Source organism: Varanus komodoensis, unplaced genomic scaffold (genome assembly GCF_004798865.1).
Source record: "Varanus komodoensis strain SLA01 unplaced genomic scaffold, ASM479886v1 scaffold161, whole genome shotgun sequence".
Lineage (NCBI taxonomy): Eukaryota > Metazoa > Chordata > Lepidosauria > Squamata > Varanidae > Varanus > Varanus komodoensis.
The window spans coordinates 189341-201963 of record NW_025335472.1 but is presented as its reverse complement, the minus strand read 5'-3'; the positions used below and the strand labels follow the sequence as shown (position 1 = coordinate 201963).

At 46.8% G+C, this 12623-nt stretch overlaps 1 protein-coding gene across 1 annotated transcript; it reads right to left on the bottom strand.

The window, feature by feature from the left end:
* Nucleotides 1-2409: 2409 nt before the first annotated feature.
* On the bottom strand, nt 2410-12061 carry LOC123021445 (class I histocompatibility antigen, F10 alpha chain-like). The gene is made up of 6 exons (XM_044426170.1): nt 11996-12061; nt 8108-8380; nt 6559-6834; nt 5944-6228; nt 4413-4493; nt 2410-2450 (listed from the first exon to the last, which is right to left on the bottom strand). Exons 2-6 carry the CDS (start codon nt 8343-8345, stop codon nt 2410-2412), a joined length of 921 nt encoding a protein of 306 aa, XP_044282105.1. The 5' UTR covers nt 8346-8380; nt 11996-12061.
* Nucleotides 12062-12623: the final 562 nt, after the last annotated feature.

Here is a 12623-nt window from a genome sequence, read left to right as displayed (position 1 = left end):
GGAGGCATTTATGCACATTGATGCAAGATGTTGCTTCAGGTTGCCTTTGAGTCTGATGTTTATGTCTGTGGACTCAACTGTGAGCTTGGGACTGATCCTTTGAGCTTTGGAGACAATGATACTAATAAAGCAGTACGATGGTGATAATCATGGGGGGGGCATTGCATCATCTCTGCAACTTCATGAACTCTACATTGGGCTCCATCTGTAGGTGAACAGCTGAAGATAAACATGTCTGGATGAAGGCACCATTGCTGCTCCACAGTTGGGTGTGGAGTGGTCTTGGCTTGACCATTACCAGTTATAGTCTTTCACCAAGATGGCCACCTAGTTCTCTGGACTAGGTCACCTATAGTATAAAAGAAAACTCTCTCTCACAAGCCGTAATAGATCACACCTTATATTTTCAAATCTATGTAGTAATATACATAGTGGTCATAAGGTAAATACATAGTGTTACATTTTATGGAATAATAAAGAACTAACAATCAACAAGTCCTTTTATGAAACAACACTGGACTCTCCTTAGGAGCCTGTTGGCTAGTTCCTTTCCCTCCCAGATCATGCCTAACCCATCTTTCAATTGCTTGAGCTTCAGATCTACTACCTATCCAAGTTTTTCACTTCATTGAAGGCATCTCTGGAGCACTGAGTGGTCTTTGATCCAATTGTGATGAATCATGAAACAAATGTAAGCTCCACGGCATGGAATGTTTCCAACCATTTGTCCAATGGCACTTCTAACACTTGCTAGTCTTGGTTATGGTTTAGCCCAAACATGACTCAGAAGGACCAGGGGTGACTTGCCTTCCCCAGGACAAGCTTCTAGCAATAGCCATGTTTACATGTAAACCTTTGCAAATGTTGCTAGGAAAGATTTCCCCTGGGGCTGACTTACTGCTTATGCCTCTCATAAAAATACTCTTGAAAAAGAGTGACAAATTGTTCTAAGTGATAGGTTGAAACTCTTATCTGTCTGTTTGCGACCTCTCCAAACATGCAACCTTTTCAAGAGGCACAGTATGTTAAAGTCAAGTTGGATTTCTCTCCCTGGTCAGTTTTGGAATCTTCATGTCTGGATCATCTTCCCAAGTGGATAGCACTGGGCTCTTACTAAACCATAACGGATAATGTGCCCCTTCCAGCTGTGGTGTATATTTTGCATGTGCACATCAATTGCAGGTGCAAAATTAACTTTACAGGGAAATCCAGATTTTGAAATTGGCAGTAAAACAAATATGCAGCTAAAGGGCTGCCTTTGTTAAAGTCTATGCACAATGTGATGTTGTTCTGGTTGTTCATCCCCCCACCCTCCAAATCTGTTTATTTTCAGAAAGTACAATAGGAAGAAAAAAAGAGCATATAGGAGAAAAGAAGCCAATGGTCATACCAGAAATTTAGCAAGCAACTCTTCATTGAAACACATTTGCAATAAACAAAAGTCTCTATCAACCATTTCCCCATCCAATCCATTCAATTCTCAGTCATAAATTTATCCAGTCTATAAATTTAGTTATAGATCATAACATTACTTTGGTGAAAAGTAGTAATCACAAACGTTTGTAAAAATTATATTTTCTTTCACCATTATTTAAATTGTTCATAGTAAGTCCCCCATCTTTGAATAAATTCTTTAACTGGACTTCTGCTGACATAATTAGTTATCTTCACCATTGTTGTGTACTTGGCCAGCTTATTTTTCCAGTCTTCATCATCTGGGCAGTCTACAGCTTTCCACCTTGATGCAATCATCACTCTTGCTGCTGTTGTCATGTACTTTTGTTCTGGTTGTTCTTGTAGTATATTTTGCTTTTTTTATGTCACAAGTAGCACTATCTATATGCAAGTAATTATTTCAATGGATCTTATTATTCAAAAATTGTAATATTTCTGTTTTGCTCCTTAATTAATTTTGAGATTTCTTTCCTGTATTGCACAATGGAAAAAATTGCCTTTCACAACATCCCATTTTGGCAACAATCCAGGACAGTTTTGTTGCTATTTGAATGTGGTGCACCTAAGTAGATGAGAGGATGCTCTGTGGGTTGTTGGCCCCCTCTTATGTCCATCCTCCTGCTGGATCCTCCTGTGGGTGTCCTAGGGGACACCACAGTGGGTCCAAATTTTCTTCTCCCTTTCAACAGTGATTGCAAGCTCTTTTGGGCCCTCTGTTGCTTATTTTTCATTCCCCCTCCCTGGTTTTTTAAAAGATGATCCCCATTTTGGTAGTCACTGGCAGCCCCTTCAAAGAGTCCGAGCAGCACCTTTGAAGGGCTGTCAGTAGTTGGCAGAATTCCTTCCTTCCTTCCTTCCTTCCTTCCTTCCTTCCTTCCTTCCAGACATACAGTTGCACTATGCTCAGAAAACAGGAACGTATTGTAAGATCATTGCAAAGAAGGGGACGGCGTGTCACTCACTTGATTTTGCTTTGAAGTCGTCCTGATGTTTCTCTGTGGAGTCAGAACCAGAGAAATGGAGCTGAAAGAAGCCTCCAGAGATCAGCCAGGGCTCCCTCTTCTGCAAAAAGCACTTCCCTGCTCAGTGTTCCTTTTCCCATTTCTTCCAGAAAGAGGGAAAGGAGAGGGAGATTCTCTGGCTCATTTGTAGACCCACTGCATATTGCCTCCGGCCCTGTTCTTTGGAACAGTTCAGGTCTCAAACAAGGATTTCAGTGAATCATCAAATTCAAAGGCTCAGCCTCCATCCTGCTTGTTCCAACATAAGCCCCTGGCTGCAGGCCCTTTTCCAGGGATAGATTGGCAAAATCTAGGGCAGACCCTTAGCTGCCATAGCACCATTGCATGAGAGTCCAAAAATACATGCAGTTTTGTGACCCAAGTCAACAAAGGTAAAAGTTTTCATCTCCAGAAAGACAAATGGATCTTAATTGCCCATTGAAGGCAGAACCTCCCCAAAATACTGTGCAATTAGGACAAAAATATGTTGGTGTAGGAAATTTAATTATACCCAGCTACTTGTGCTTCCAGCTGGAATTCTTTGAAGAGAGACAGATGGCATCAGCAAATGGGTTACCTAATGAAAAATTGCTGGCACTGCATCCCTGTGGGCCCTGGTTCCTCTACACTATGGGTCCTCAAACTACAGCTTGTGGGGTGGATCTGGCCTGCCATGCTCATTTATCCGGCCTACCTCAGAGGTTTTGGACTTGCTTGGAGGAAACAATCTCCAAGTGAGTCCAAAAGCTCTGAGCTGGCACAGGCATTCTTTGAAATTGAGCAGAGAGCTGGTGCATGCGCCTAATTGTAAAAGCTCAACTGCTCGTGGGCCGGCTCTCCCCGCCCCCCCATTGTATGCATATACAGAGTGGGAATACAGAGTGGGAAACAGAGGAGAGTTGGACAGAAGAGAGAGACAAAGACACTAGAAAAGGATTGAAGGTAAGAAAAATATAACTTTTTAAATCTATTTGTAATTATGTAAGCCACGTCCCCAGGCTGCAGGCCAAGCTGGGGCTGCCTCACCAAGCTCAGAGGCAGCCACTTGGTGGCAGCAGCTTGCCCATAGAAGGTTGCCCCCAGGCTTGGCAAGGGGGTTGAAGCGGAGGCATGGGAGCCGCAGCCATCAATACGGGAGCCACCACCACTGCAGTCAAGCAGCTGCCCCCAGGCTTGGCGGGAGCAGAGCAAACATTTTTTAATCTTTTAATTAGTTTTTAATTTTAATTTATTTTCATTTTAATTTATTTTTAATTTATTTTCATTTTAATTTATTTTTAATTTATTTTCATTTTAATTTATTTTTAATGTGCAGTGTGCATAGGAATTCGTTCATATTTTTTCAAACTATAATCTGGCCCCCCAACAGTTTGAGGGATGGTGAACTGGTTTAAAAAGCTTGAGGACCCCTGCTCTACTCCATAACCTCTCTTTTCTGGGAAGCATCCAAAGATGTGAGAAGGAAAGGTTCTGAAGGGCTCTGAAAGGAATGGAAATCTTACAATCATCCTCATGTCTTAAGACATGACTGAATACTGGCAAGAGATTGGTATATTTGGGGCTCAGGATATTTGAAGACTGCCAGAAGTGAGGTTTAAAGGCCCCATCCTACTAAGGTCATTTCTGCCTCTCATGAGAAAGTTGGATTGAGGAGTATAACCAAACAGTGAACCTGCTTTTTTAAACCACCCAATGAACATGGATATTGGGTGGTGTAGAAATAAATCACCTTCACTATCATCTTTCAGGAAGGTTGGAGCTCCTTTTAGGATCTGGAATATAAAGCTGGGATCTGCTTTGCAGGTTGACTTGTTTGTTTTTAAAGGTGTCCTCAGTAAATTGATTCAGGTCATGCAACCATTCCAGATCATCTGCAGTTTTAGGTTTCATGTTAGCAAAACCATGTCCCCCTTTCCATGCCAGATTGACACAGATCAGGTTGGATAGCTTACTTACTCATGTAAAATACGAAGCTGATCAGCATTAGTATGGCAGCTACAAGCCCGAAGGTGAGTCCCACAAGGAACTCTGTGGTGTCTGAAAGGAAAAAAGGAAATGGGATAATTGACGGATGCTCCAAATGCTTTCCTCCTTCATGCCAATGCAGGCTTACCCTGTGCAACAGCAGCAGAAAAGGGGGGGAATATGGTATTCCTGCAGCTGCTCCACATTAAAATAAATAAAGAAACACAGGAAGAGGGAGGGAACCCATGACCCCAGGAGTCACTTTGCCCAGGTTCCTTCACACCTGGCAGTGACTTTGTCTCTCCTGAAGCTAACTAATCAGGCACTCAAGGTATGGGATTTGATTTTGGGAAAGCCTTTGCTATGTATCTGTGGAGAGAAAGGGTTTGTGCGATGGTTCAGGAGTGTCAGGATCAGAGTCTGGTTTGCCTTACAAGTGCCTGCGAAACCAGGAACACCTTTGCAAAGGCTTGTATGGCCAGTATGTGGGGCAGCTGGAAGCCTGGAGAGCAGCATACTGGGTTTTGCTGCACTGTCTTAGTGGCTCCTCATGCTGTGGCTTCCAGCATCACCTCACCTGAACCCTGGTTGCTGCCTCCATCCTTGTCTCCAGCCTGACCCACCCTACCACTCCCTGAAGCCGTCCTCCCTGAGCTTGCCTTGCTCCTGAATGTGGTTGTCTTCCTGGTGCATGACTGTTGGGCTTCTCTCTTGGGTTTGCCTGAAATATTTTGTCTCACTGGCTCTTGACCCTAGACTGTTCCAAGACATGCCTCATGCCTTTGGCCCTGTAACCCTGCTGCAAGCATCCCTCCTGTGCCTGCTCCTGCCTGGTCCTGGTGTCTTGACCATAGCTACCTGCTGCCCTGCCCTGAAGCTTACAAGCTCCCTCAAAGCCAAAAGACCAAGTGGAGATCTGACATGGAACTGCTCCCGTATTCCCAGATCAAAGCAGGTGCATTCCCTCCAGAGACATACTTGTAGAATCTCAGAATCTTAGAAGAGTAGAGTTGGAAGGGGCCATGAAGGCCATCAGGCCCAATCCCCTCCTGTTGCAGGACACCAAGTTACACCACCCACTCAGAGGGCTGTCCAGTTTCTTTTTGCATGTCTCCAGTGTGGGAGAGCCCACCATCCCTCTAGGCAGCTGGTTCAACTGTCACATTGCCCTGACAGCGAGGAAGCTTTTCCTGATGTCTACCCTGAATCTGGGTTGTCACAACTTGACCTGATTATTCCGTGTCCTCCACTCTGGTATCAACAAGAAGAGATCTTGACCCTCCTCTTTGTGACAGCCTTTGAAGTACTTACAGAGGTATATCATGTCCTGCTTCAGTCTTCTCAATGCTGAACATGCCCAATTCTCTCCCATTCTCTCAGTCTTTCCTTATCAGTTTTTATGGGGTCCAGGGCTTGTACAGTTTTCCTTGAAGCCCCTTCTCCTTCACCTACCAGATTCTGCCTTCCCCACACACTGACACACACAGAACAGTCAGATTCCTCTAACCCCCTAGTAGCTCACCGGACTTCTGCCAGGACATCTGAAGAGGTTCCACTAGGCTGGTATGTTCCACATGGCACCGATAGTGGTCTCTTTCCTTGCTGTCAGTCTTGACACTGATCCAAGTGTGGTAGGTCCCATCTGAGTTGGGGACAGCACCCCCACTGAGGGTCTCCTGCTCCCAGAATGCTCCATCCTTCATCCAGGTGACATTGATCTCCCTGGGGTAGAAGCCATGGACATGACAGATGAGGGTCTCTAGGCCATCTTCTCCCAGCTTACGGGACACCTTCACTGTTGGGTGCTCTGTGGAAAGAACAAGACGGGTCTCCAGGGATAGGAAGCAAAGTTTGGGCAAGGACTGGGAAAAATCTGACAGGCAATGAAATGAAGGTTCCTTCTAAAAGACCATACCCACAGGTGTTTCTGAAGCTGTTTCCTAGAGCAAAGGACTCATCCTGACACCCTTAATATGAGCCTTCTTTTAGCTCAAGTTATAATAGCTTATACAGGCCCAGATGCACAGAGCTGAAGGTGCAAATGTAGTTGAGGTCTCAGAATGTTGCATATGTAAGGAAATGGGAACTAGGAAGCATTTTCAGCCTTGTGGGATTTTGTGTGTGCTTTCATCCTCACCTTTCCTCAGAAGAACTTCCTTTCCATATCCCAAGAACTTCTGCAGCCATGGAATGCAGCATTCCTCCAGGTTGTCCTTACTAGCCTGGGAATATGCCCAGTTAGCATCCCACCTCTTCTTGATCACTTTGGCAGCCTCACAGGCAGCTGTCCAGGAGAGGGTCTCAAAGTCCAGGCTGAGGAAATCCCTCCCATTGTAGCCATAGCGGTCAATCCCTCGGCTGCGCCCATCTTCGTACAGCTCACAGCCACACCTCCGCTGCCACACGAGAATGCCTGCAGGCAAGAAAGAATTTGGGGGCTCAGAGCAGACCCTCATTCCACCCCACCAGCCATGGGTCAGTTGCTCTGTGGTTGTTATTGCTTGCAGGGTGGTCTTCTGACACCAGCGGATAAGTGTTTTGAGGTTATTCCAGGTCCTGTGGAGCAGCTTCTAAGGGTTAGAGCAGCTTCCTATGTCCCTGTATGCATATCACTTGGAGATTTTACTATATTAAGTGGTATATGCATGTTATATACTACCAAAGTGTTATTTACCACCAAGATCCAGATTACAAAGGAGTTTCATTCCTGAACAAATGGAAATTTATCTTAAAGTCAAATCTGTATGTAAGTTGGGGCATGTCTAGTTGGCCCCCTACATTCACAGGGGATAGGGGTTCAGGTCATCCATGAAAGTGGAAAAAATACTTTTCCAAAGATATCTCTACCCGCCCCCCTCACCTCCCAGACTCATCAGTGCCTCCTCTTTGCAGCAAGGAAATGCTGGAGAGATTTTCTTCTACAGATGGGTGGGACAGGAAAGCCTGCATTGGAGGTCTCCCTCTCTACATTTCACTTCTGTCTCTGTAGTGATGCTCTGGAGGCCTCCCTCTCTCCCCCCTTTACTTCCTCTCTTTCTGTGGTGATGACAATTTTCTGCATTAACTTTTTAAAATTAATAGGCTGAATGGCAGTTCATTAATAGGTACAGGATGGGTTGTTCATAAATTGGATATTTGTGACTCATGGACTGCCCGTACACCTTTGGAGGAAGAGGCAGATCAAATATGAGATGGATGGACTCCATGAAGGATTGAGAAGACTGAGGAGAACATGAGAACCCTCTAGAAGTACCTCAAAGACTGTCACAAAGAGGAAGGTCTTGCTGATACCAGAGAGTAGGACATGGAATAATCAAATCAAGTTGCGACAACACAGATTCAGGCTGGTCATCAGGAAGAGCTTCCTCGCTGTCTGAGCAATACGACAGTGGAACCAGCTGCCTAGAGAGGTTGTGGGATCTCCCACACTGGAGATATCAAAGGCAAAACTGGACAGCCATCTGAGTGGGATGGCATGAACTGGTGACCTGCACCAGCAGGGGGTTGGACCTGATGGACTTCTTGACCCCTTCCAACTTTGCTCTTCTATGAATTGATGTCTAAAATAAATGCATTTGAAAAACAAGCAGCAGTGCACTTCAGAATGAGCCAATTTCAATAAGTGCATGAATACAACATGGATTGTACACCCAACATGGATTCCCACCACCTTGCCGTCTGCTCACCCTCACTCTGGTTGAGGTGCTTCTTCAGCAGCAGCAGGTCACCTCTCAGCTTCACCTCCGCACTCGATGCCCTCTCGCGGTTCCAGTCCCAGAAGGAGGGGTCCTCCTCCTCGGCCTTCTTTATCCAGGAGACCCGCGGCAAGACCCTCCTTGTGCTGCTGTCATAATGACCCCAAATCTGGTCATCGAAGGTCTGCAGGTACAAGAATGTGGGCATCCCTTGGCCTGAGTCCCACATCACCTGATTGCATTGCCAAGTGTGTGACGAGAGGCCTGTGAGGAAAGAGAAGGGGGTGCAGATGAAGGGCTGCAGCCAGAAACACCCCAAAACACCAGTGAAAACTGTATCTCCACACCATGGTCATTCCCCCTCCAAGAAGGCAGGAAGAGACTCCTTGGTAACAGATATGCACCACAGAACTTCAGCTGAACTCTGCAAATATGGCCTGGGTTGCCCATTCCCCCAACTTTAGGCTGGATTGATTCCATAAAGGAAGTTGCAGCCTTAAATGTACAAGAGCTCAGCAGGGCTGTCATGGATAGGACATTGTGGAGGGCTTTCATTCACTGGGACATCATGAGTCAGAGATGACTTGATGTGGGATAACAACCACCAACAGCAGCAGCAGCTCTCCAACATAATCCTAGAAGTCTTATGTGCACGTTAATTCAGCAAATATGACAGTAGTAATTTCATAGAATGATAGAGTTGGAAGGGGCCATGAAGGCCATTGTGTCCAACCACCAGCTGTTGCAGGACACCAGTTTACACCAGCCCACACAGATGGCTGTCCAGTCTCTTTTTGAATATCTCCATTGTGGGAGAACCCACCACCTCTCCAGGCAGCTGGTTCCTCTGTCGTATCGCTCTAGCAGTGAGGAAGTTTTTCCTGGTGTCCAGCCCGAATCTGGGTTGTTGCAGCTTGAATTTGTCAATCTTCTACCAGTTACTGTGTATGTATTGTGCTTACAGCAACAAAGAGGGTTCTCTCTCAGCAGTGGTTGCCACAATATGATTAAGAAGGGACATGAATAGACCACTTCCTCTTTTAGAAGAATCTAAGAAAATCCCTGCTGGATCAGACCAAAGGTCTATCTAGCCAGGCACTCTGTACACATGCAGGCAAAGCAGCTGCCCTCAGGATCCCTCCAGCAGGATGGGTACCAGAACTCCCCCTGCAAAACTCCTCAGCAACAGGTGTGTGCAGGGAGGCCACTTTTGATGAAGGAGGAAATGCATGGCCAGTAAGACTAGTAGCCATGAATGGCTTTCACCTCCAGAAATCTGTCCAATTCCCTTTGAAAGCTATCCAGATTGGTGGCCTTCACCACTTCCCATGGCAGCAAATTCCATAATTTAACTGTGTGAAGAAGCACTTTGATCTGCTCTGAACCTCCCATTCATCAGCTTTATGGGATGAACCAGGTCCAACTGTTATGGGGGAGGGAGAAAAATGTTTCCCTCTCTACTCTCGCTACACCAGGTGTTATTTTACGCCTCTCTCATGTCTCCCCTTCCTCTCCATTTTTCCAAGCCAGGTAGTCCCAGTTGTTACAGCTGCTCCTCACAAGGAAGCCGCTCCAGCCCTTTTCTGCACTTTTCCCTACTCAACAATATCCTTTCTCAGGTCAGGTGACCAGAATTGGACCCAACGTCCCAAGTGTGGTGGCACCCAAGAATTGGGTAAGGAGGGCAAGATCTCTTCTTTCCGGCCTTATTTTTCAGATTTTGCGAGGGCCTCTGCATGCTGGTGAGAGCATGTGGTTTCTCCTTGTGGCTTCTGTTGCTCTTCACTTGTATATGAAGTAAACATGTCAGGGGTGGCGGAAGTCACAGCCCACAAGAGGTTGGGCAAGTCCCTCACGTTGGTTCAATTGCTTCCTTCCTCCTAGGCCAGGATTTTCCAGTCATTGCACAATGGCAGGAAGGCAAACTGAATAGAAAAAATGGTTTCTTGGGGATGCCAACTTTCTTTCTTGAAGAGCTCCAGTGCATTTAGCAAGTGTGTAATATATGTCTATGAATGAGGATGGCCCAGGAGCCCTGTCAGACAGAAACAGAAAGAAACTTTGGATACCCAGCGAGCTGCTACTTAGGCTTGATGCTGAGCCACAGCATGACACAGAGGATGTTCTTCTTAAAAGAAGTCTGTGGCTGGCCCACAGTCAGCCAGTGAGCTCCATGACTGAGCATGGACCAGAACCCAGGTGGCCTGAGCCCCAGTCCCACACTCTTAACCACGACACCACTCTGGTTCTCTCATTAGTTGTTAGGTTAACAGCACAGATATCATGAAGCACCCTCTCATCCAGCCAACTGCAGGTAAAAAATTATGGCAGCATGAGCCATGGTAAATCTTGGATTAAATGACCCATGGTTTGCAGCTGCTGCTCCATGTGAATGCAGCCAGGAGTTGGAGTAGGAAATCCCTAGTTAATTTCTTGGTCAGCTCTTATATGTTGGCTACTTTTGGCCATGGGTGAACAAACTATATATATAGTGTGAGTGTGCACATGTGCGTGTGCACGCATGCATGCAGATGCCTACAAATGCACACACACAGACTCTCTGTCTTCAGATATTACTCTGCCAATGCATGGATATTGGATTGTATTTGATATTGAAATTGTATCGTTACTATATCTGTGTCCCAGGAGATGGGTGGGTCTGTGATCAAAGGACCGGTGGGTGTTGCTGCTGTTGTGTGTGCCACCAAGTCACCCCCGCCCTCTGGAAGCACTCTGCATGCGCTCTGAAATGCCCTGTCCCTGACAGCCCTGCTCCACTCTGCAAACTCAAGGCTGTGGCTGCCTTGACTGGGTCAATGCATCTCAATGGCCGTTATCCTCCTCCTCTGCCTTTGACTTCCCCAACCATGAAGGTCTTCTCCAGGGAGTCCGGCCTTCTCACGTGGTGTCCAAAGTGTGGCAGCCTCAGTTCTGTCATTTTTGTGTGCATGACTAATTCTGGCTTGATTTGGATTGGGACCCTCTTGTTTGTCTTTCTGTCAGTCCAGGATATTCATCAAGCAATGGGTGGAATCATTTTCTTCCTCTCACTTTTCTTTACTCTCTTGCTTATTCCCACAGTTGGAAACATAGAAATAGAGTAAGTCAGAAGGGGCCTCCTGGGCCATCTATTCTGGCCTCCGGCACAAGCCATCACCGTTCATGTAACCCCAACATGTGGTTGTCCAATATTTCCTTCAAAGCCCTCACTGATGTGGCTTCCCTCACCTCCCTTGAAAGCCCATTCCACATCCAAGTGGTCCTGACCATCAGGAAGAACTTCCTGACATCCAACTTGAAACCTGGTTTCTTGAGCTTTGCCTCATTGGACTGCCTCCTTTCCTCCACCACAGGGGAGGACAGGGCACAACCCTCTTTCATGTACAGTATTTTGCTATAAGATCCCCTCTGAGTCTCCTCTTCTCCAGGTTATACCCTTCTCACTGTGGAGTGGGGATGGAAGAGTTACAGCACAAGGTGGCAGCCTTGGATGAGGTTCTCGGTGAGAAGTGAAGCTGACGGAAACCACAATGCAATCTATAAGCACTGCTGGCATTGCAATGATTCTGGGTATGTTGCTTTAAGAGAGGTTGCAAGTTTCTGTGACTCCTCTCTTCATGAAAACTGAGCTGGGGGCAGTCTCCCCTCCCTGCAGGTCTTGGAGGTGAGGAAGCAGGACATGAAGCTGATCAAAAACAACTCCAGCCTTAAGTGTGAGCTCCAACTGTGCCATGCCAGGAGCTGAAAAGGGGCAATTCACGTTCTCACCCCTGTTGTCCAAGCAGACTGCGTGCACTGCACCCTCACTAAGTTGCATGCAGACGTTTACTTCCCCAGGAACAGGGGCTGCCCTACAATCGCTCATCTCCCAGTACTCACCAGAGCACGGCCCCAGCAGCAGAAGAGCTGTTGTCCATGGAGCCAGGAGGCACCCACTGGGCGGCCGAGCACCCTGCATGGCTCCCTCCATGGATTCTGTGGGTGAGCACTCCGCATGATCCTCCGGGGCTGGCTGAGCGGTGCTGAGAACCGGGACCAGAGGAAGTCAGAGCGGGGACCTCTTGAGGGGCGGGATTGGCTGAGAGGGTACTCGCCTTCCAATAGGAAAAAAGCTTGCTCGCAGTTGCCAGGCAGGTCTTGCCAAGCGGGTTTAGGTTCTGCAGAAGGGATCCTTCTGTGCTCGTTCCTCAGTGACTGTCACCAGCACCCTGGCATGGAGAGAAGGAGCCATCACTGAAGGAAAGAGGGTGCAGAGTTTGGACGGTGCATGAAGCCCAGCAGGGGAAGAGCTTCTGGTAAATTCTGTGCAAGATCTTAAACACAGGTGGCAGTACAGGAAGAAACTAGTCTAGGCAGAAAATGCATTTCAATTTGCACTGAAGGTGAAGACTTGGGCTAGTGGCTCAAAATGCAGACCTCCCCTGAATCCTGTCATTCAAGCAGGGATCTCTGGTTGGTAAATGACTCCTGACAACCTTCCTGGAAGCAAAGGGGGAGATCACTTCTT